Here is a 20,240-nt window from a genome sequence, read left to right as displayed (position 1 = left end):
TTTGCTAGACCGAAACAGAGAACTGATCTAGGCATTCATTGTTACTGGCCACTGACTCCGGCAGCTAAAGGTTGGTGCGGAGCTTTATAATGGAAGCATTAGAATGATCCCTGAACCCAGAGATCCATCCAACATCTCAAAAAAGAGACAAGCAGAGGTCACAGAACTCCTGATGTGATGCAAGAAAAGGATGCAGCATCCCTCATGACGTAGTCCTGCCAAGAAACCAGAACCTGAATCTGCTCAAGGCTGTAGCTCTAACTACTGGTTAACAGAAAACACAGGGGACAAAGGAATGGGTGAGATGACACCATGGGGATGAAATCAGCAAAATCAAGAATGTGGAAAATTCTACTGGGCAAGCAACCTGGTTTCACTCACAAGGATTACAAGATGTCAACTGCAAGAATTAAAAAAAAAAGGAACCAGGAACCTATATATTAAAAAAAAAGACTTAGATGTAGTAATCAAACCAAAGCAAAGTGTTTCAAGCTCTCTGCAGGGTTAGTTTTATTTATTGTCTCATGTGATCAATGAAGAATCATTATGTCACACAAACAGAAGCATCGTGGTCTTTCTGTTGAGGACATGACAACTAGAAAAAGGCAAGAGACTTGCCATAAATACACCAGCCTGTATAGTACCTGCACACAGTCACCCCTGGCCACCCGGCAGGGAAGGGGACAGTGAAATGACAACCACAAAGCCAGCATCAGCTCTCCCCTAGGCCACCAGAGTCCATCTGGAAATGGTCAGGACAGCCGTTATTATCCATCTGGGATGCAGTTCTGGAGAGGAACCCCGAGGACACAGCAGGGTTTTCATCAGAAAATCATACACCCACAGCACAAGAAGTGAAAGACGACAAGTGACGTAATTAAACACGGAGACCCACTTCCACATCAAATGCCCTTTTCAAGTCCTTCTAACTACACAGAAGGTGCTCAAGGCTGCCACGCTCTCAAATTGGCACCCAGAGGGGCACCGTTTTGAAAAGGTTGATCTTAACTGCTTTAGGCTCTTTAAAGTTGTCAGGTTGAAGAACAAAAACTCTAAAAATGGTGTTCTGACCTTTTCCAGTGTCTGTATAACTTCAAAGACTGCCATGAGGAGGGAAGCTCAAGGGAATTTAGTTCTTATCCGGGGAACAAAATTTAGCCCAATTAGAAAGACCTTAAATGTTCAGACTGAGAGATTGTAACTGAAATCGGAAGGAGTTTGGTCTAGTTACAAGATCGCTGATGTCCGTGTAGCTGGCGTCAATTCCATCAGTCTACAGTCATGCTTAGAGAATTTTCTCCCATCCTTTCCCGCCTTCAACAAGGTGTAGAGGTGACCCCTCTGGTACAGCCCAACTCCCTACAGTGAGGGATGAAGCTTATTAAGCTGCAGGAATTAGGCAACCTGAAGAAGTGTGTGACTCCCTGTAGGAAAGAACATTCCCACTGGCCATGCGTCAGCCAAGACCCCAAACTGGGAGGAGCTGGCCAGCTGGTGTTTCCTGCCAATCCCAGCGATGTCCGACAGACCCTCTTGCCATGATGGAAACATTCCTATAGCCAAATGTGATTACAGAGCATTTGAACCATGGCTAGTGTCACCAAGGAACTAAACTTTTAATCTTTTAAGATTAATTTAAATAGCTTCGTGAGGCCAATGGCTCTCTAATTAAAGCACGAATGTAGCTCCTTGAGGAATACGGAATACAGGCCCTATCACTGGGGATGCTGGTTCAATAGAGAGAAGCAGAGCCAGGCATCTGTCTTTGGAATCAGCTCCCCAGGTGGTCATGATGCTGGTGGTTCCCTCAAATGCCCCAGACTTGAAGGACAGTAAGAGTCTGTGCATGGTCCTGGTGGAGGGGCAGACCCACTGCATGGAGACAGATCACAAGAAGGACACAGAACTGGGCTTGGAAGTGAGCCCAGAGGCCACAGGCTCACCCCACCTGGCTCCCGCCTGGAAAATGCAGGAAGCAGTGACACTGCCTGAGGCTGTGATGGCTATTCAGATACTCTCAAGGCCACGGCCAACGTGGCCGTGATGTTCTACCCACCGCAGGCTCATGCTCTCCAGCTCAGAGCCCCAGCCACTGCTGCAAACATCCATGGATCCCAAAGAAATGCCCTGTCCAGGTCCACATGAGAACACTCCACAGGTCACCTCCAGAGTGGATTCTGTGAGGCCCAAATGTCCACCTTCCCCCAAGACTCGGAGGACCATGACCACCACGATCCATATCTTTGTGTCCCTGACCCCTGCTCAAATGGCAAGTTCTTGGTCCTTTCCTAGGGTTCTCTCTTCTGGTCAAAGAGCATCACTGTTCTTCCAGCATTTCATGTATAAGAATTATCCCTGACATCTTCCTTTCCATATTACACCATACATTCGACTGCCCATCAATTTCTGTCCATTCTCTGTCCAGAACATTCTCATCTATTCCCTTCTATGAGAGTCAGTGCCCTGCTTACAGGCCTTGCTTCCATGAGGCACCATGGTTCTTAGGAGAAAATACAAGGTCTTATCATGGAGCCCAAGGTCCCACATGGACTGGTTTTCACTCTTCTCTCCCCATCTCCCTCTTGCTCACCAGCACACGGACCTTCATTTCTGAAACACTTCAACGCTCCTTCCCCTGCTTTTGGGAACTTTCCGTATGCACATCCTTCTCTCTAGAACCCTCTACGCTCTGCCCTCCTTTACCTGGCTCACCCCTGTTCACGTAAAGCTTAAATGCTGCTTCTCTGCATGGTTCCTTCCTGAACCAGGCTGGGCCTCCTGCTTGTCTTTTTAGCTCTCAGCACCACTCTCATTCAGTATTGTCCTGTGATGACCTGTTTAGCGTTGGGCTCTTTGACTGACCTCCGAGAGGACAAGGACTTTACCTTGTTGATGACTCTATCTCCAGTGCCAACTGTAGTGTCCGGTATGAAATAAATGTTTGTGCTGAAAATAGAGCTGCCATATGATCCTGCAATCCCACTCCTGGGCATATATCTGGACAAAACGATAATTCAAAAAGATACATGCACCCCTATGTTCATAGCAGCACTATTTACAGTAGTCAGGACATGGAAACAATCTAAATGTCTATCAACAGATGAATGGATAAAGACGATGTGCTACATATATACAATGGGATATTACTCAGCCATAAAAAAGAATGAAATAATGCCATTTGCAGCAACATGGATGCAACTAGAGATTATCATATAAGTGAAGTAAGTCAGAAAGAGAACAACAAATACCATATGATATCACTCATATGTGGAATCTAAAATATGACACAAATGAACTTATCTATGAAACCGAAACAGATCCACAGACATAGAGAACAAACTTGTGGTTGCCAAGGGGGAGGAGGTTGAGGGAGGGATTTATTGGGAGTTTGAGTTTAGCAGACGCAAACTATTATATAGAGAATGGATAAACAGCAAGGCGCTACTGTATAGCACAGGGAACTATATTCAATATCCTGTGATAAACCATAATGGAAAGGAATATGAAAAAGAATGTATATATATGTATAACTGAATCACTTTGCCGTACAATAGAGATTAACACCACACTGTAAATCAACTATACTTGAATAAAATAAATTTAAAAAAATAAATGTTTGTGGGTAAATGACTAAGTAAAAAGAGAAATGGTCTCATTGGTTTATTGTTGATGAACATTAGGAATCATTTGAATTAATAAAGACCGATAAGATTTGTGAATGGTGGAAGGGAAGTTGAGAGATAAAAAGATAAGATGAGATAGTAAAGTTTCTATAATACAGTTTTACCTTCAATAGTTTAGTCAATAATTAGAACCAGCAGGCAAGTTAAAGCTGGAAGCTCTGACAGGCAGGTGAGGCTTCCTCTGGAAGAGTAGAAATGGAAAGAAACAGCATTCTGCACGCGAACAAAGATTTAAAAATTCTAATTCCTGAGGATGTCAAGATGGTGAAGTTAAGACCATGACAACAACAGGAACCCAAAGGATTAGCACACGAATCCTTTCCAGCTCTTGTCAGAATTAGATGTTCGACCAGCATCAAGACTTACGGGTATAGATTAGTCATAACCTGATCCCTATTAATTTAGTACATTTAAAACAGGACACAGTTACAGTGAAGCCAAGGATACAATTGGGTGAAATAACTCATATCACTGGGTCCGCAAGAATACGTCATTGAGTCATTCAAACCTGATCATCAAAAAGAACATGAGCTCTAACCTCTTGGCACTGACTGTACACAGACTTTTATTCCATTTTGCAGATGAGGAAACAGAGAAAATGTAAGCATCTTGTTGCTGGAAGCAAAGCTGGGTTTCTGAACCTGGCTTCCTGACTCCAGCCCCAGCATTCTCTCCAGAAGCTTTCTCCTTGAATAGGTAGTTTCTCTCACCACCCAGGACAGACCTTTAACCTCCTGCTGACTCACTCCTGGCCTGATCCAGGCCATCCACGTCCCATCTTTCACTCTTTGCTAAGGGCTCAGAGAGCGCCCACCACAGGCCAGGCCACAAGGAAGGGGATGGAGGGGGAAGTAAAGACCCTGTCCCCCTGACCTTGAGGACCTCCCTAGCTGGTGGGAGAGGTGATGAAAGTCCAATAGTGGGGGCGAGAACGCTGGCAGGCAGCTTTCAAACATCGTGCTTGAAACAGCGCAGGGGTCAGGGTTCTGCATGTGGCCTGACCGGGGTCATGCACAGCTGAATGGTGGCCTCTCCAGTCCAGGACCCACCTCAGGAACCTGTGCACACCCAGGTAGCAGCCACCTTTCAGCAGCCGCATGGCCTCAGGGGCTCACATTGAATTTTCACGTCTCATTCGCAAGAACTACTAGTCAATTTCCTCCTGCACTTAACAATGTTTATTTTTTTGTTAACCCAAGAATAGGACTTTACATTTATCCCCATTAAATCTCATCTTGTTAGTTTTGGCCCATTGATCCAAACTGCTGAAATCTCCATAATCCAGATTCTGCCATGGAGAGCACAGTTATCCCCCGCCAGCTTTGCGTTGCCAAGAAATGTGATCAGCACACCTTTTACGTCTTCATAGCGATGGGCTGACAAAATTGTGGGCCAGGATGAGATCTTGTACACTGTCCTACAGCCACTGACAGCAGTCTCAGTCCAGCTGTCCAACACGATTTGGTTCAACCTAAACAATGGATTACTATCCTCTAGGTAGTTATTCAGCCAACTGCTAATCCACCCAGTCCTACCTCTGTACTGGCTGCATTTCTCTACCCTACATCATGATATTCTGAGATACTGTCCAACAAATGCCTTCTCAAATATTTATGCCCATGTTTGACAAATTTAAAATGCTCCTTTCTGCAACTGCTCTGGAGTGAATATTAATTAGAGTGGCCCCTTAAGAGATGTCTGGGATTATTCCAGACAGAAGAAAAGTCAGTGCCAAAGTTCTTCTAGCTCAGAGACGCCCCAAATATAAATCAAGTGGGCTATGGACTTCCCCCAGCAATTGCCTTCAACCAGTGATGGACAGGGCTTGAAAACAGAAAGCTCGGTGGGAATGATGTACCGCCATCAGTTTTAATTATCCTAAACCGGAAAAACGGATGTCTAAGCTGGCCAGCCTGTCCAATAAAGCATTTTGATCAAAGATGCAGTTGCACAGAGAACCTGTTTAAGAAATGGCCTGCGTATCCATGGGGATCCAGGAGAGTTATGGAACTTGTAAAGCTGGTCCCCGCAGTTCCATAGGCAGACAGCAACATCATGAAAAATGCTTCTCCAGGGAAGCTTTGAGTTTCTTTAAACATTCAATTATGGCTCTACAAACAGATTTTAAATGAACAGCATCTGATCTCTACACAAATTAGAGATGCTAGAAGGCAAATAAAATAGAGTCCCTGAAACAACCATGTAATACAAATTCAGCCCCATTTCATGAAGAATGGGTTTACCCACGAAGAGTTTTGGAGTGGGGTTACTTAGGTGACTCTCTTTTTGCATTTGCTTTACGTGATGATTTTTATGATTGAAAGCACTGAAGACACCTTTATATTGGTTATGATTTTAAAGCAGGTTTTTAATTAAAATAGATTTCTGGATATAGTCCATGGGTAGAGCTTTTTAGCCCTTGGAAAGTTGCTGGGGGCCTTTCTAACATCCACCATTAAAAAAATTTTTTTTATTGAAGTATAGTTGCTATACAATCTTGTGTTAGTTTCAGGTGGACAGCAAAGTAAGTCAGTTATACATATACATATATCCTCTCTCTCCAAGATCCTCATTTCTTTCTTTCTTTCCTTTTTTTTTTTTTTTTTTTGGCGGTACGCCGGCCTCTCACTGCTGTGGCCTCTCCCGTGGCGGAGCACAGGCTCTGGACGCGCAGGCGTTGCTCCGCAACAGGAGAGGCCACAACAGTGAGAGGCCCGTGTACCACAAAATAAATAAATAAATAAATAAATAAATGAATAAAAATTTTCCTTATTTTAACAGTAATATTTTCTTGTTGTAAAGCATTAATAAAGAAAGTAAATGTTGTCCAAATCTTTCTAGCATACATGTACATGAGTATAATTTTAAGATAAAAACTGAATGCCATGTAAACTACTATCCAACATGCCGTTCACACTGGTCATATTATCAATGCTATTTACGGTAATAAAAATCTCCATCATCATCTTTAGATGTACTACTGTGTAGTATTATTTCATAGCTGAGTCGTAACTTATTTAATCGATCTCCTATGGACATATTTTAGGTAAAACTTTCTGCAATGAACCTCCTTGAACACAGGGCTGATTCGCCCCGTAGGCTCTGAAGCAGGGTACCGACCAGGTGACCTTCAGACTGGTCGGGCTCTCTGTTCTGTTGGTTGTTAAATATTTACATTTATCCTGCTTCCTCGTACATCTATCTTTGGGTTCTTATAGCTTCATTTGGATAAATTCTCCAATTGGATCTACTGGGCCAAAGGCTATGCAAATTAAAAATTCTATTTTAATTTTTAATTTTGGATGGGTTGATTACCTTTTGTGCCTGACAAACAACCAGTAGCATACAAGCATTTCATTCTACCTATAAAGTTGCAGAATTTTTTGGTATTCATCCTTTCAAAAGTGAAGTGCTTATGGAACAGACATGTCACCGTCTTCAAAAATTTGTTATACTGAAGTAACTGGGGGAAATGGATTGGAAGTGGATTATTAACATAGTCATATTACCATGCTCTAATTTTGAAAATGTCATTTTTAACAGAATGAAATTTCCACAATGAGTATAAGTAGGATAATTTTTAAAAAACTATAAAATGTTATAGGAACACATTAAACCATCTCCACATACTTTTCTAAAACATGCTTTGCCAGTGAAGTTGGGAAAAGAAATAAACCAAGAAGAGATAGTTTTAAGTTTACAACTTTTCTAATTTTGAGATTATTTTGTGAAAGGCCCAGAATTGGAAGTGAGCAAATTAAGGTACCTTTTAAAATGATCTTTTATACAAATTAGCCACTGCCTAGTAGTCAGCATGCACTATACTACCCGCCTTAATGGAAGGTAAATCATTTTCAAAGGGAACCATGAATAAGACCATTAACCCACTTTACAGACTCAGAGAACCAGAGGGGCTCGAAGAAATGCATTTCTATATGGAAAAGGATGTCATTATAAAGCTAAATGAAGAAGTAGGATATCCTATTACACACAGACTACAGTATCAACTAGGAAGACAAAAGAAGCAAAGCCTTTTCTACAAGGAAAAATAAATCTACATGAACATTCACCAAAATGCCAACCAACGTTGTGTTTGGTGGTAGGGGTACTTTTTGGGGGGGTGGGGACTCTTGATTTTTTTCCCTACAGTTTTCAATTTTCTGCATTGGGCACATATTCCTTTTAGAGTGAAAACAAATAACTTAAGGTGTTTATTAAGTCAATTTCCATTCCTCCACCTGCAGCCCTAATATCACGTAAAGGTCCAGGATCAGTCTCATTCATGCCATTTACCACATTCCTCCAACAGGCTAACAATAAGAACAGTCGCAATAAAGACACTTCCCAAATCCAGCTGCCAATCCTAAAACCCCATCGAGGAAATGCATCACCACCAGAAGCCTGATTTTCTTTTGCTCTTTCAAGGAATACCAAGTTTCGTCCACTGAGATATTTTCAAAACCTCATACAAACAGCAGTGTACGAAAGTGTAAATGTCCTATGATATTCTTACATGAAAAAAAAGAGCATGAAAATACATACTTTGCTAAGAGAAACATATCAAAAGCAATATTCAGGTTTCCGTTCAGCCCCCTGATTATCCAAGATGTATTCCTGAACCTCTAGTTTAAGATCACCAAGTCACAAGAAAAGCTAAGAACACATTATTTACTGCTCATAAAAGCTTTTAATCCATCTAATGGTGAGGGAGAAACATGCAAGAAATGCAAAGAGGCAGGCTGCAGGCCCCCAAGAAGCAGGTCATGCTATTTTACATATACTCATTTAAAATATATATTTAATATATATTCATATGCATTTTAAAACCTATTTTTTAATAATTGCTGTTGGCCATGATGTCAGATACTGAAGGTGAGAATTGGCCATTCATGATCCCGTTCATCTGGTTTGCTCAGGACCCTCAAACCAAAGTAAGTATAAGTAAGTAAGCTGACTCGTTTACATAGAGATGTTGAGTCAGGTTTTTGTGACTCAGTATCTCTGGCAGAACTCATTTCACTGAAGCTGTCTTATCTACACTGTCATTTCAGCAATAAATCAGCATTTCACTGATGAGTGAGAAACAGGGACCAGTAATTCTGGAAGACAGAAACTCCAATTTTGAATCAAGCATGACTTGGGAACTTATATCTTTAAATACAGATTGCTTATTAGGAGAGCTCGATTCTTTGCTGGTACTAATGAATTAGAATAGTAAGGGGTCCTTTAGGTCTGAGGAACCCATGGAGAGAGCCACAGTATAAAGGATGACAAGAATATGAGTTATTTTTACTTGTGCCTTGAACCAGGCACAATTTTCTCCTGGGAAGGCATACAAAATATGTAATAACATCCATGTGCTACAGAAAAAAATATATAATACCATTTTCTGAAAATATATATAATTTTGCAAAAAAAAGGGCCAAATTTTTAAGTAAAAAGATAAAATAAATACTTCATACCACTGGAGACAAGGTCTGAAAGACAAAATAAACTCTTGGTATTTCCCAAAGAAAAAAGAGCTTCTACCCATTTGAAGCTGTTTCTCCTTATATAACCCAGGAACTGCCAAAAGTCAACTAATTATGGAACACTGTTATTGGAACAGAACAGGGGATGCTTAAATTCTATCCCTGAAACATCAGGCTCTGAAAAAACAAGAAACATCAGAACTATGAGAAAAACCTGCTGAGCTAGAAAGTTCTCTTTTAAGAGTGATAAAATAAAATTCTTTATTTTTCCATTGGATCATATTTTGAAGTTAATTCCAGCCTCACATCCAAATTTGGATTATGAATCTACACATTTAGTTCTGTGTCTCTAAATGCCAACATCAATTACACAGCACTCTCCAGTCCCCATGTTGTAACTTTCTCCTATCGTGTCATAAAAAGGAATTAACTCGACTTACTTGTTTCTTTCCAGATTTACAATCAGTTCTTTGCTTTCCAGTTGTATTCGAAAATTCAAGACTCCTGGATGATTCTGAAAGATAAATGAGAGAAGTCAGTTGAAGATCATTTCCCTTCAGTATCTCAATATGCTCTGTAGGCATAGTCAAGGGAGGGAGAGAAAAATACATTTTCTTCCCGGGACCATTCTGAGATCCTGAGTAGAGGAGATCAAAACAAGCAGGATGAGAGTCTGGAAAACGCATCACCCTCCCAGATGGTACTGACACACCTGCATTCCTGGCCTCTGCACTCCTTTCCTTGGGCCATGTACCCTTGGGATCCTTCTTGACTCAACTTCCATCTCCCATAATCGACTCCTTCCTTGGTTTTGCTGTTTCTAGAGAAGGCACTTTCATTTCCCCAACTGCTCATGTCAGAAATTTGAAGTCCTTCTCCCTCAACAACTCCATCTGATCCATGAAGAGGTCCTATTGAGTCGCCCTCCAAAACACAGCTCCTGTTGTCTGGGTCTGACATCTCTCCACCTTGCTCTGGATCAAGCCACAATCATCTCTCATGGGGATGCTGCAAAACCCTTCTACCCCGGTCCCTCCACATCGACCTGTGCTTTCCTCCCATTCATCCCCCAATGGCAATGGGACGATATTTTATTTTATTTTATTTTATTTTATTTTATTTTATTTATTTATTTTTTTGCGGTACGCGGGCCTCTCACTCTTGTGGCCTCTTCCGTTGCGGAGCACAGGCTCCTGACGCGCAGGCTCAGCGGCCATGGCTCACGGGCTTAGCTGCTCCGCAGCATGTGGGATCTTCCCGGACCGGGGCACGAACCCTTGTCCCCGGCACAGGCAGGCGGACTCTCAACCACTGCGCCACCAGGGAAGCCCTATGGGAGGATATTTTAAAAACTCAACCTCATCCACCTAGCCCTGGTCATGACAAGCCTGCACTGATGTTCCATTGCACTGATGATAATATGCCAACTCTTTTTAAAAAAATATTTATTGAAGTATAGTTGAAGTACAATATTATATAAGTTACAGGTATACAGTACAGTGATTCACAATTTTTAAAGGTTATACTCCATTTGTAGTTATTATAAAATATTGGCTATATTCCCTATGTTGTACAATATATCCTCATAGCTTATTTTATACCTAATAGTTTGTACCTCTTAATCCCCTACACCTATGTTGCCCCTCCCCACCTCCCTCTCCCCACTGGTAACCATTAGTTTGTTCTATGTATCTGTGAGTCTGCTCTCTTTTTTGTTATATTCACTATTTTGTTGTATTTTTTAGATTCCACAAATAAGTGATATCATACAGTATTTGTCTTTCTCTGTCTGACTTATTTCACTTGGCATTATGCCCTTCAAATCCATCCCTGTTGCTGCAAATAACAAAATTTTCATTATTTTTTATGGCTGAGTAGTATTCCATTGTGTGTATACACACACACACACCCATACGTACATATGTGCATGTGTGTATATATATATGTATATATATACACACATATATACATATCTCACATCTTCTTTTGGCATTCATCTATTGATGGACACTTAGGTTGCTTCCATATCTTGGCTTTGTAAATAATGCTGCTGTGCTATGCTATGAACACTGGGGTGCATCTCTCTTTTTGAATTCATGTTTTTGTTTTTTCTGGATATATAACAAGGAATGGAATTGCAGGATCATAGGGTAGTTCTATTTTTAGAGTTTTTTGAGAAAACTCCATACTGTTCTCCCCAGTGAATATGCCAACTCTTCAATGTGGGCTATAGCTCCTAAATGGCCTGACCTTCATGTCCCTCCATACCCACCTGCGTTGCTCTCCTCCTTGCTCACCCAGCTCTAAGCCACACTGACCTCACCCGCTCCTCAAACACACCAAGCTCCTTCATATCTCTGAGTCTTCGCACAGGCTGTTCCCTCTGCCTGGAATGCTTTCTCCCAACTCTGCTACTCGGTATCAGCTTAAATGTCGATGATACAAAGAAGCCTTACCTCACTCCCCAGTCTAACGACATCCACCTCTCCCCAGGTAGTCTTTCTCCCAGTCTCCTGCCCTTTTCCTCCTTGTAAGGAAGAACTCCCTTCCTGCTCATTAAAATTCAGTATGTTGACTTGTGGGTCCACTTGTTTATTATACCCACGAAGGTGCCAGACAAATAATAGAAGCTCAATTAATATTTGGTGAAGGAGAGAATCAGTCAATGAACAGGGCAAACAACTCTACCAACCTCTTCTCCCTCTTGTTAGGCAGACGCCATCTTCCTCCTCTCCTCTGGGCCCCAGGAAACCCTAATCTGTGTGTGCCCAGCTGTCAGTTGGGGGCAGGAACCTATATTCTTTGTTCTGCCCCAGAAATCCCAACAAGTTTCTTGCCCTGCCCTGGGAATGCAGCCACATGGCAGTGTTCCTAAACCCACACCCCTACCCCAGGTACTCTCCCACTTAAAACGGGGTGGTGGAACACGCCACACTCTCTCTTGCTGAGCCCAAGTCAATGATTCAGAGTCCTTACCCCAGTAAAAATTGATGTGCCATCCTAAAGTTATTCTATGAAGCTCTTCATTTGCTTCCCCTTTCCCTGGGCATCCTCAGTGATTCTGGGGGTGGACAGTCAATTCCAACTCCCCCCAACGCCGTCACCAGCTAGCATGTTCAAATGGAGGTTTCACATTTCTCTCCAAAAGAACTTAAAATTTTTAATGTTTATTTTATTTTATTTTATTTTTTGCGGTACGCGGGTCTCTCACTGTTGTGGCCTCTCCCATTGCGGAGCACGGGCTCCGGACGCACAGGCTCAGCGGCCATGGCTCACGGGCCCAGCCGCTCCGCGGCATGTGGGATCCTCCCGGATCGGGGCACGAACCCGTGTCCCCTGCATTGGCAGGCAGACTCTCAACCACTGCGCCACCAGGGAAGCCCTAATGTTTATTTTTAAAAATGAATGCTGTGTTTTCATTCTGATGATGTGGAAAGAGAGTTCACGCAGCCTGACCACGCCCACCCTGACCCAGCTCACCATGGCTGCTGTGCTCAGGTCGGGGCCGGGCAGGACAGCTTGACTATCTAGGCTGATGTGAGAAGGGCAGAGGAGGGTTTAATTCACAAATGATGCAGCCAAGCTAAGCAAGGGCCAAATGCCATCACAGCCCAGTGCGGAAATAAAGGTTCCTTAGCAGCTTATAAAGTGCACTTTGGAGGAGAGACGGGTCAGGACGAAACTGGCAGCACAAACTCCAGGTCACCTGCACCTCCCGGGTAGCCTTGCCCTGGTGCTGCAAGTGGCGTGTCAGTCTTGTTCAAACATCATCACCTGCATTAAATCAGTGCTGCTGACTTCAGTGTATTGGTTTTGTTTGCCTTTGCTTTGCAAGATTGTTTGGTCTTATGCTTGAATAAGAGATAGAAGAGTACGTTTATACGTAGTTCTCTAACATTCCATATTTGAAAGACACTATTATAGCTCCAGAGCACAAGGGACTTTTTTCACAACACAGCATTTCAACTCTACTATGAATTAACAAACCACACGCTACTATGTTTTAAGAGAAAAGTGGATTGTAAGTTCCAACAGCCAACCTTAAAATAATGAGTTAAGAGGAAACAAAATTGAAACAAAACCTGCAACAACATGAGTTGTTGGGTCACATGAGTTTTGGGAAAATGTCACAAGTTGCATTAACTAATGCCATATAACTGGGGTAGAGTCACATAGCGTGAAACACTACTCACTTTATTTTTAGGTCAGCCCTCGGAATGGCTCTCTGTAGTTTCCCATGTCTAATACATATGGCTATTGAAATTTAAATTAATTAAAATAAAATAAAGATTAAAAATCAGTTCATCAGTTTCAGTGGACACATTTCAAGGCTCTAAAGCAACACGTAGTTAGTAGGTACCTCTGCTAGACAGCCCAGACATGGAACATTTCCATCTTCACAGCAAGTTCACAGAAATTTCCATCTTCATTGGACATGCCTGAGTCAGTAATAAAGACCGAAAACTGGCATCATCCAATAGCTGCCCAGAACTAGACTATTTTTAATATTGGTGCCTTCAGGGGATAGAATTAAGTGCAAACCCAAACTGGATTTTTTTTAAATGTCCTTTAAGAGAGCTCTTCTCAATTTTAATTGACGGGTGATATTATTTTTTAAGTGGTTACTTAAGCTTGAGAGTTAAACTGTTGTATTTCCATATACATAAGATGCTTAAGTATATTTTCTGAGTTTAAACATATCTTGTTTTTTATGGATTCATTCTAGCAAATGACTATACAAACATCAGTGATCTAGTGAAAACCACAATTTTACTTGTTATATTTTTGATACTGTCTGGTGTTTGTAACAATTGTACAGGTTTCTGAGTGTTTGCTGAACTTTTAAATTCAATATCACTATTCCTAAACACACATCACTTCTTTTGATTTTAATATAGCGTACAAAAGTGTTTCTCAGCCCTGGATTTGCTTTCGAGTCCGTTTACCTAAATTTACCTATATTTTCTGACACTTGAATTTAATTACAAACACATATAAGAATGTTCTCTCCAGGGCCTGCAATTTTTTTTTTTTTTTTTTTTGGTATGCGGGCCTCTCACTGTTGTGGCCTCTCCCGTTGCGGAGCACAGGCTCCGGACGCGCAGGCTCAGCGGCCATGGCTCACGGGCCCAGCTGCTCCACGGCATGCGGGATCCTCCCGGACTGGGGCACGAACCCGCGTCCCCTGCATCAGCAGGCGGACTCTCAACCACTGCGCCACCAGGGAAGCCCCCAGGGTCTGCAATTTGTACTCATTAATTATATCTTAGAAAAACAAGATTATTAATTATGCTTACAAAATATTAGAACAAAAATACATCTCAGTGTTCTGTCAAGATGTGTCCAAAGAGCATATGTATGAATATGTCTGTTTATTTGTATGTGTTTTATGTATATGTGCGAAAAGTTACTTTAATTACAAATTGTGTTAGACTAAGATATGGACACACACATCACTATTTTCTTTTGTTTTTTTCTTACACATCACTATTTTAAAGATAAATCCTGGCAATTATATTTGTGAATAAAAATGAAATATTTGCAGCACGTTTTTTCCCCATGAAAAATTCAGCTGGCTTGAACATGAACATTGGTACTAATTCTACATAAAGTCCCTACGGGAGCTGTTAGAACGTTCTAATGTTAACATATTTCAAATGAATACATTTTCCCCCAGGGTGGTAGAAAGAGCTTTATCTGTAAATTTTACTTGAGATCTGAATGGTATAGAAGAAATCAATGGAGAAGGAGAACAGAGAGCTATTTTAACTCAAAACCACTCATTGCATTAGATTTCTTAGTTTAAAAGCATGTATTCATTCCATTTTCTTTTGATTTTTAGACACTGGAGATGATGAACTAGTGTTGGTTAAATACAGCCTTCCTTTTTAAAAATGAGACGTTGATTGCCCTAATGAAACCGTGTCCTTTATTGAATGCTTAAAGAACTGCATTTGCTGAATAAGTCAATTAAATGCTTATCAATAGGCTAGAAATGTTTTGACGGTCATTATAATTCTAGTTTTCCAATTGGCAAAAGTATATCCAAAAGAGTATATAAAATGTGTAAGTACAAGTTAAAAAACAAGAATAAAATAATCATCAGGGTACCTACCACCCGGCTGAAAAGTCAAAATATTACCAGAATCTTAGAAACCCCCTGTATTCATTTGCTAAGGCTGTCATAAGAAAATATCTCAGACTGGGTAGCTTAACTATCAGAAATTTATTTCCTCACAGTTCTGGAAGTTAGAAGTCCCTGATCAGGGCAGGTTTAGTTTCTTCTGAGGCCTCAGTCCTTGTAAGTTCCTCGTGGAAATGAGTGTGGGCAGGCTCCCCCAAATGGTTTGCCCAGGGAGGTCTGCCAAGTAAGGCTCTGGCCAGACACCACTGCCCATCACTCGGACCCTCAGCTGCTCTGTGCTCTTTCTAAAGTTTCCCACAATGTACTTGCCCAGCACATCCCACTTAACTGGAAATATAAACACTTTTTTTTTTACATCTTTATTGCAGTATAATTGCTTTACAATGGTGTGTTAGTTTCTGCTTTATAACAAAGTCAATCAGTTATACATATACATATGTTCCCATATCTCTTCCCTCTTGCGTCTCCCTCCCTCCCACCCTCCCTATCCCACCCCTCTAGGTGGTCACAAAGCACCGAGCTGATCTCCCCGTGCTATGCAGCTGCTTCCCACTAGTTATCTAGTTTACGTTTGGTAGTGTATATATGTCCATGCCACTCTCTCGCTTTGTCACAGCTTCCCCTTCCCCTTCCCCCTCCCCATATCCTCAAGTCCATTCTCTCGTAGGTCTGTGTCTTTATTCCTGTCTTACCCCTAGGTTCTTCATGACATTTTTTTTTCTTAAATTCCATATGTATGTTAGCATACGGTATTTGTCTTTCTCCTTCTGACTTACTTCACTCTGTATGACAGACTCTAGGTCCATCCACCTCATTACAAATAGCTCAATTTCGTTTCTTTTTATGGCTGAGTAATATTCCATTGTATATATGTGCCACATCTTCTTTATCCATTCATCCGATGATGAACACATTTTTAAAAAGTGATATTTTGATTAGCTACAGTTTTTTTTTCTTTTCAGTATTATCCATTGGGCTGCCTTTATTATTTATTTTTTTATTTATTGTTAATAACATTTTTAGTTACAATAACCTCTTAAGTGATATCCTATAACAATGTAAATTATTTTCTCTGCTATCTGTTACTTACGAGCACTATTATAACAACAATAAAGGAATCTTAAAAGTGATCTTATTTCCCATTTTACTCCAAAATGTTGGGCTGTCATTCTTTAATCTGTGTAAATGGGAGCTCACCCAAAATTGAATTTAAATTATTTCACCCATATATCCCAAGTCAATAAATGTAACTTTTCATGGATGCAGGGATGCTTATGATTTGTTTTTGCCTCTGATGGATGGAATGATACACAATATCGTCTCTTTGGTGTTTCTATGTCCTTAAAGAATAGCCATTCTCAATGACTTAGAAAAATCTGAACCTGACCATGAAGTTGAAATAAGGTGGCAGTGAGCCTGCAGAAGGAAGGGGCCTGCATTAAAAAATCAGATGTGGGGTCAACAGCCAAGTCCACTCCCATCACCACTTCTGGGTTATCCTTTCAAAGACAATGGTCAGTTCTGAGCCAAAGTCGTTAGTCTCAACCACCAATACTAGAAACTCAGAGGGACCTAATTTTTCAAGCAGAACAACAATATTAAAATACTGCATTCAAGGGACTCCGAAATAACTGGATCCCTCTCCGGCACTAAATAAATGCTTCAGGCTGCTGCCCTGGCACTCATGGGGCACGAGAGAGTCATTTATTGCTATGAATATTTAGAGGCAATCTTGATTACCACTTTAATATCAGTGCAGCAGTTCCACAGCCGGGAAGATATGGGCCCTGTGGAACTGAGAGAGGACAAAATTGAATTAGCTGGAGAATAACACAGTAAAGGAAGGAGGGCACTGCAGCACCACGATGGGCGTCCCTGGCTTGAGGGCTTTTAGTTGTTATGTAAATGACAATAATGTTTATTCATGAGTCCTTGATACTTTTCTCTGATGGAAAATTTACATCAGCAAACCACTTGTTAAAATGTGCAGCACGGCACACATTATCTTAAGGTAAAAAGTGCTTTTGAAAGATGTGGAATGCAGTTTGAAGTTGTTTGTGTGTTGCAGTGTTAGGTTCTTTTTCTCACGGATTCTTCTTACTGTATTTCTCTGCGTGATGGGTTTACCGATTTCTAGCCCACGTCTCCCTTCCCACCAAAAAAAGGCACGACCTCACCACCTTTGGCCTGTGTGATGCTCTGAATTCAAGCTCTTTATGCTGTTGCTACTGGTGGGATTACTCATGCTTAAATTTGCAACAAACATTTTAGATTTCCATTTTTGATTACTGTCGCTCTAGCCAGGTCACCTTAAAGCCTCATTAATTCACTGAAATATTGCCATTCTGCCCCCGTGCATCTGTACGCTACAGGATTACCGTTCCTCATGCTCTGTGTCCATCTGAGGACAACGGCAGATTCTGAGCGGACAACGGTCATCTGTCCCCCCCCAGAGCTCACTGCTGGGTTGTGAGAGGAGACCAACAACATGACCTAACGGAAAGCGATCTAGAAGCACGACAGTGCAGGTTTCTCGAACTTCAACTCCTACGTTACCGCCCCTCCCACATCCAATGCAAAGGGGAACGCGGGGCAACTTCACAGCAGCTCCCTCAGAACTGCCCAGCTTAGTTAACAATGCACCTTCTGAAACCCCTTCAGCCATGTTCTCTTCACACCACCAACAGTCTGGCCTCTCTCACCCCTAAGCTCCTGGCACACGGCTGAACTGGTCAGGCTGCAGCTGGCTTCTGGGCCTCTGCACCAGCTGAGCCTTTGCCGGAGGGCCCTCCTGGGCTCTCGAGGGGCCTCACCTCCAGGTCTCAGCCTGGACGTCACCCCCCCCACCAAGAAAGCCCCCCATCCCAGCGGGCTCTTTGCCCCACACACCGCCTCTCTCTCTTTCTAGCCATCTCATTTGTGATCATGTATTGGTGTGTTTATTTTTCTTGTTAATTGTCTATCTCCCCTTTTCAGAAATAGTAACTTTGTAGGAAAAGGGAATTTTTCTGCCTTGTTCCACATCCTATTCCCAACACTCAGAATGGGGCCACCTAGAAACTTCTGTGGGATGACAGAAGACAGGCGCGGCGGTAGCAGGAGATGGCAGAAGGGATACTGATTCAGGGGGCAGTGGAGGCCTAAGTGTCACCTCAGGAGGCATGAAGAGCCGTCTGGGCTCTCCTCCCGGGTCACTGCTGACCCAAGCGCAAGGCCGAAGTCCATCCATCTGAGCCCCGCCTCACTCTCAGAGGCTGACGGCCCACAGATGCAAGCAGCTGCACAGAGGATCCCTTGGTAGTGAGCGAGGAACTGGGCCTTCGAAGGTGCCTTTGGTTCTGTTCCTCTGCGGAGAGGAAGAGGGGCTTGCTGGGAGCTGGACCACCTATACTCGGGGCGGCCGAGAAGGCCAGTGAGTGCGAGCTCCCAGCCTGGCTCCTGGCCCCTCCGAGGACGCCTGCTCGTCCCGCTTGGTTTCTTTGGACCTCAGTGATGGAGAGCCCAGACCAGAGCAGAGGGGCAGAGAGCGCGCTGTAAGAGGAGGAGGGGATGAATCAGCGGGAATCAAGGTCAAACACAAGGTGGTGGCTATGGGGGCTGCAGAGCTAGAAATCAGAGCCATGCCGGGAAGGGGGTGAGCAGATCAGGGTAGGAGGGGCTTGAGGACGTCCTATTCTGCCACTTAATGGTTCTTAACTGCCCTGGGCTTGGGGGCTGAACCCTGGACACCGTGTGGTGACGTGGTGGCCTAGGAGCTGAAACGTGTGGTGAGACTGTGTTGCTGAAATGGGCCCCTGACATCAGATCCCAGCAGGCTGTGCACCGGTCCTCAGACCTCTCTGCCCTCCCATCCGCTCTGCCTTCAGACGTCTCCATTAGCAGGAAGGAGAGACAAACTCGAGCTCCACCTGGCCGCCTGCTCATGGCTCAGGAACATCAGGACGCCCAGGGCAGGAGGCCAGTGGCTCAGATGGACTTCCCCGTCGGCCATGCTCCCCACCACTCAGAAGACCGTCCGCAGCCCTAGTGCCATGGGCCCGTCATCCCGCCCACACGAGGTACCGGCCCCTCTGGAATATTCAGTATTGGTGAGGTGGCATCATCGACAACAGGGCTGGTGATGAGGGCCACTGCCACGAGAAGAAGGCCTGAGCCGAGTGCCAGGGCCCAGGGTCACTTCAGCTCTTCAAGCTACCTCCAACAGCTACGAAGGAGGTCACTGAGCCCCTGTGTGATGGCTAGGGACATCTTAAGTTGGATATTTAGGAAGCAAATAGGTAACAATCCCTCCTCCTTTGAATGCAAAGGAACACTAATCTCACCTAAGAAAGAACTATGTCATTGCATCTCAGAAACAGTGTTGTTCCATGTAGGAAGCTGAACCTGGGAAGGGGTCAGGCCAGAGATGTGTCCACAGACAGACTGGATGCTGCCCCTAAGACGGAGGGACTACTGGTCGGTCATTTCACTCTGCTGGGCCTCGGCTTCCTCACCAGGAGACCGGGGACAACAATACTGTCTATCAGTGTGGTCGGCAGATTAATGGGGCCCCAGAGATGTCCTAATCCTGGGAACCTGTGAATATGTTACCTTACCTGGAAAAAGGGACCTTGCATATGTGATAAAGGGGGACAGGGAGATATTATCCTCATTTATTCAGATGGGCCCAGTGTACTCCAGAGGATCCTTAAAAGCAGAGAGCGTTTCATTGCTGGGGTTGGAGAGATGCCACAGGAGAAGAACTTGACCACTTTGCTCACTTTGAAGATGGAGCAAGGGAGCCATACGCCAAGGAAGCAGTGGCCTTGAGAAGCTGGGAACGACCCTTAACCTTCAGCTGGCGAGAACACAGAGACCGTGGCCCGACAACCTCCAAGTTGGCGGACTTCTGCCAACATCTGAAATGAGCAGGGAATGGACCCTCCCCTGATGGCTGCCATC

At 43.2% G+C, this 20,240-nt stretch overlaps 1 protein-coding gene across 1 annotated transcript in view; it reads right to left on the bottom strand.

Moving 5' to 3' along the window:
- The window catches only part of ADAM12 (ADAM metallopeptidase domain 12), a 408,187-nt gene that overhangs the window by 265,503 nt on the left and 122,444 nt on the right, over positions 1-20,240 (bottom strand). Inside the window, exon 3 of the mRNA XM_081234121.1 lies at positions 9,595-9,668. Coding sequence (XP_081090247.1) covers positions 9,595-9,668 — 74 coding nt within the window. The remainder of the gene's footprint in view (positions 1-9,594; positions 9,669-20,240) is intronic.

Source organism: Mesoplodon bidens (genome assembly GCF_964165515.1).
Source record: "Mesoplodon bidens genome assembly, chromosome: 1".
In the NCBI taxonomy this organism is placed as follows: domain Eukaryota; kingdom Metazoa; phylum Chordata; class Mammalia; order Artiodactyla; family Ziphiidae; genus Mesoplodon; species Mesoplodon bidens.
Note: the sequence above shows the minus strand (reverse complement) of the source record. Positions and strands in the feature narration are given on the sequence as shown.